The following is a 4,836-nucleotide window of genomic DNA, read 5'->3' on the forward strand; positions in this document are numbered from 1 at the left end:
AAAAAAAAATGCTGACACTTCTCAGAATGCATATATGTGAGTCTAAGGAGAAAAATGGGAGAGAAAATAGAACAGGGAATGATGAGAACATTCTATAACAACAAACTATAACAACACCCTTCAGAAGAGGTCATGATGCATACCTAAATAATTAACCAATTTTTCAATTCTGCCTACCCCGTTGCTTGTATCGGACGTTGCTGCTTTACAGGAATGCTTCTCATTTTAAAGGTTAGAGTTGGGAAAACACAGTTTAAAACTGTCACGATGTGACAGGCATTTGTGAATAAGATACATATATATTCAGCCGTAAGTCCATAAATCCTTTAGCTCTAGATCCAGGGCAATTGTTCAGTACTGAGCTCTGTTCTCTCACGGGGTAGGGGTTGGGAGCAGCCCTGCCTCACAACATCTGTGAGCAAGAAGTTGCTTTTTACTTATTTATTTATTTTTATTTTTTGCTCGATTCACGCACGAATTGGTTCTGTCTACTGTCACTCGTAGCCAAGCCCGAAGTGCTATCCAATCGGATGCACTAGGCTGAGAATTGCCCAATCAGACACAGAGACCGAGAATGGGGACGGGCCTTCGCTGCTCCGCTGTGGCCTTTGTCTGTCCCCGGCCATCTTAGCTCTGTAGCCTCATCCAGTTCAGGAGGATCGGAGACCACTGCGGCCCCTGTCTCCTGTGACAGTCGCGGCGGGGAGGCCCGCGGAGGACGAGGGATGTCGGCAGAGTCTGTCATGGTGAGTGCGGGCGTCCTGCAGCGGGGAAGCTGTCTCCGCACCCTCCGCCGCACGCCTCCCCGCTCCCCCGCCCCCGACCCTCCTGCGCCTGCGCCGTTGTCAGATCCTTCTGGGCTGGGCTGGAGGGTGGAGGTTGCTGGAGTCCACAACTTGTAGGCGAGGACTTTGAGGGAGATGAGTAACCTTCATGAGAGGAACCGGGTCCGTGGATTCTGCAGTCCCTTATATGTAGAGGAGTAGCAGCCCAGCTCGGAGGCCAGTAAGCAAAGGAGAGGGCCCCCTTCGGGGACATCCCACTTCTTTGACCGCAGTCGCCTAAGGAGAATTTCATGAGGAGTCTGAAAGAAACAAAATCAATTTGTTACAGTGTCATCTTGTTGATTTTTCAGTAAAGGTTCCCTGCAACTTGATGTCACAGTGCCTAAGCAAGTTTTAAGAGTTGAGTAAAATTTGAAAATTAAGGTAAATGGTGCATGAGTTGGTTTACTTATTTCTCTTGTCTGTAGAAAACACTGGTCTCACCTCAAAAGGATTAGAGAGAGTTTATTCTGGGATAGATATGAGTCACCTGTTCAGTAGCATGTATTTAAGTTGCCCTGAATCACTTGTTCCAACGTGGATGTGGTTACGTGAGGTTTTATAGTGAAGAACAAAATCAAGGCATTTATCAAAGACACTGTGGACACATAGGTTTAGATAGGTTACAGCCATGCAGAGGAAGCTGTTGCAGATGTGAGAGATTATCTGAGGACACTCTTAGCTTTTGGCTTGGTGGAAGCTAGTGGTCTGCTCCATGGATTCATTCCCAAGTTTTAAGCGAATAGTTGATGTTAAGCCACATAGAGAAGATGAATACTAACTGGATATTAAGGGAGCTGACGATCTCAAAAAATTCTAACTGCATTTACAGGGTTCCAGCTCCACAGAATCCTGAAGTTTTGATCAGCCAAGAAACCTTACAAAGTCTTTAGAACTCATTTGGAATTATTTTCAGAGGAAAGGAGAGGCTTAAGTTTCTACTCCTTAAGAATTTTCTGGCTAGGGAGATGGTTCTGTTAGTAAAGGCACAAGCCATCAAGTGTGACAGTGTGTGAATTGCATTCCTGGAACTTATATGGTGGATGGAAAGAACTGATTCCAACAAGTTGAGGAATAATGGCTGCAAAGTAGGAAAAGGTCTTTTTTTCTTTTTTTTAATAATTAAGCCATCATGCTACTATAAGAGCAGAAAACTATTAGAAAAAAAAAACAAAATACTACAGTATCTAACATAAATTAGTCTCAAGTCAGAACTAAGGTATTTCTGTTGGAGTGACACGATGTGATGCCATACACAGTGCCAAGTGCATGTGTGAGCATAGGAAGGTGGCAATGAAGATGCCAAATGTAGCTTAAGTGAATGTGGCCAGAAACACCTGGATGTATTATGTATTTGATTTTGAATTACTTTTAAGTCATTGGGTATTACTGTTGCCCATTATTTTCTGACTCATGTATTCAGTGACTTTATGAGGAATAGGATGTGTTCTATATTCTGTGTTTTTTGGGGGATTGGACCCATGCCCTTGCTCCATCCAGACCTGCTGTGTGCCACTGTACTGCACCACCACCCACGACATCTACCTCTTCACAGACTTGGTTATTCTTCACAGATTTCATGTCACCTTTATATATTGAGTAGATGTATGCTTTTCTCTTACTAGTAACAGAAACCTTGTATACATATGTATTCTATGTATACTGACACACTTTTCTGAAGTGTCTCTTGACTGCAAAGATAATGAAAGTTTTATTTATTTATTTATTGGACTTGGCAGCCAAGCTAATAGTATACTTTGAGAAAATTTAAGACAATTACTTGCTTAACCTACCATCCTGCTGTGTACTCACAGAGCCCGTTTAAGTTTAATGTGCTTTTAAGAGAACAATGTAAGCAACCTTACTATGCCTTGGATTTCCCATGTAATCAGCTTTTCAGACCTAAACTAAATGCATGGCTTTCATCTTAAATTATGAACTATTCCATGCCCCTGACCCGGAGCATTATACATATGTGTTGTGTTAATTATTTGCTGAAATTACCCAAGAGGTTGAAAGCAACAAGTATTCACCAAAAATGCTGTAAGTAACTTGTGGATATGGTTTGGTAACATCTGTTGGTGGTTATCTTTGATATTCTGGGTCAGTAGGCAACAGTCAAGTAACTTCTTCCCATGCAAAACTATGTTAAACTTTTTTCTTTTTCTTCTTCTTTTTAAGATTTATTTATTTTATGTATTTGAGTACACTGTAGCTGTCTTCAGACTCACCAGAAGAGGGCATTAGTTCCCATTACAGATGGTTGTGAGCCACCACCATATGGTTACTGGGACCTCTGGAAAAGGAGTCAGTGCTCTTAATCACTGAACCATCTCTCTGACCCTTAAAATTTTTTGTAAAGAATCTCTCATTCTTTTCCACACTATGTTTTCTGTGGTATTCAGTGAAGACACAGTGAAGCTCTTCGTTAGGGACAGAAGGACAACACAGGCTAAGAAATTAAAAGTTCAAATTTGGGCTCTCTCTTGGTCAGTTTAATACAAGAGGGGATCTGTATTTTCATTCTTTAATGTGTTATCGATATGCTGTGGATCTTGTTTCATCATATGTTTGTGAATTCACATTAACAAAGAAGGATGATATTGGTATTGACGTTGCTTTCTTTGATGATAAAGACTGCACACCAAGCTGCAGCTTACTTAAGACACTAGCAAGCCACTCCTACACAGAAGAGAATAAGCCCCAGTTTTTATTCCCAAGTCTGAGGACTTGGGTTGATAAGAAGCGTTGTCCTTCCAGGAGTTGGTGTCGTTTGAGGACATTGCTGTGTACTTCACCTGGGAGGAGTGGCAGGACCTAGACATTGCTCAGAAATTGCTCTACCGGGATGTGATGCTGGAGACCTACACTAGCCTGGTGTCCTTGGGTGAGTGACTCCCTGTAGTGCTCAGTAGCAGTTGTTTTCTCTTAATACGTAGAGGAACTTTCAACCTGAATTTTACATTGTAACTTTTAGCTGATGCGTGATAATGGCATGTATTTCTGGAGTACAGTCTGGCTTAAACAAATCAGGTAATATTGTATGATCAGAAGATCAGATTATCAGAACAATGATCCGATGGTGTTAAGTCATCATGTAACCATTATACTTGTTTAAGATGGCAAAATTTAAAATCATTCAGCTATTTAGAAATATTCAATTTGTTGTTGCCCATTATATATTTACTTTCATATTAGAGAATCATAAGTTATTAGTTTTTACCCACATCTACCCCAGAAAATATTATACATTCTTTCCTCCCAATCCCTAAACCTTTTCCACACTGTAATAACCACTGTTTATTCCCCACTGTTTCTTTGAAACTGCCTTTAGCTTTTAAGTGTAACTAGAAAGTATAGCTCTTTTCTTTTTCTGACATAGCTCACTTTTGTATTGTGGCTTTCCTAGGGAGATGCACTACAGATACAGAGGGAATCAGTGACCAAAGAAATACCCTGTAACTTCCAGCTTTGCAAATAAATGAGTTTAGTGGTAATAAAGAACCCAACTGGGCCAGGCAGTAGTAATGCACACCTTTAATCCCAGCAGAGGCAGGTGGATCACTGCAAGTTCAAGGCCAGCCTGGTCTACTGTAAAACTTAGGTGTTTCTTCCTCCTAGCCCCATGTTCCCAGAAATAAGACTCAGACTCAAAATATACTTATAAGTACCTTGGCAGTACAGCTAGGCTCTTCTCTGACCAGATCATAACGTAAAATAACCCATCTAATCTACATTCTGCCACATGGCTGGTGATCTGTGCTAAGGTACCATGCATCTGTCTCATCACATCTTCCGGGACACATCTCTTGTGCCTGGCACTATCCCAGAATCCTTTCTGCCTCCTGGATGTTCTACCTTCTATTTTTTGCCTAAGTTATAGGCCATAAGATTTATTATTGACAGATACCACATCCATACAGCACAAGATATTTGCTCTACAGTTGCCGTCTACAGAGCAAATTCCAGGACAGTCAAGGCTGCACAGAGAAACCCTGTCTCAAAAAAACCT

The 4,836-nt window shown here is 41.4% G+C and overlaps 1 protein-coding gene across 1 annotated transcript in view; it reads left to right on the top strand.

Moving 5' to 3' along the window:
* The first annotated feature begins 575 nt into the window (after positions 1-575).
* Positions 576-4,836, top strand: part of LOC116075815 (zinc finger protein 883-like) — a 21,629-nt gene continuing 17,368 nt past the window's right edge. Inside the window, exons 1-2 of the mRNA XM_031349216.1 lie at positions 576-746; positions 3,585-3,711. Of these exons, the coding sequence (XP_031205076.1) occupies positions 726-746; positions 3,585-3,711 (148 nt within the window). The 5' untranslated portion in view covers positions 576-725. The remainder of the gene's footprint in view (positions 747-3,584; positions 3,712-4,836) is intronic.

Source organism: Mastomys coucha, unplaced genomic scaffold (assembly GCF_008632895.1).
Source record: "Mastomys coucha isolate ucsf_1 unplaced genomic scaffold, UCSF_Mcou_1 pScaffold4, whole genome shotgun sequence".
Taxonomy (NCBI): Eukaryota; Metazoa; Chordata; class Mammalia; order Rodentia; family Muridae; genus Mastomys; species Mastomys coucha.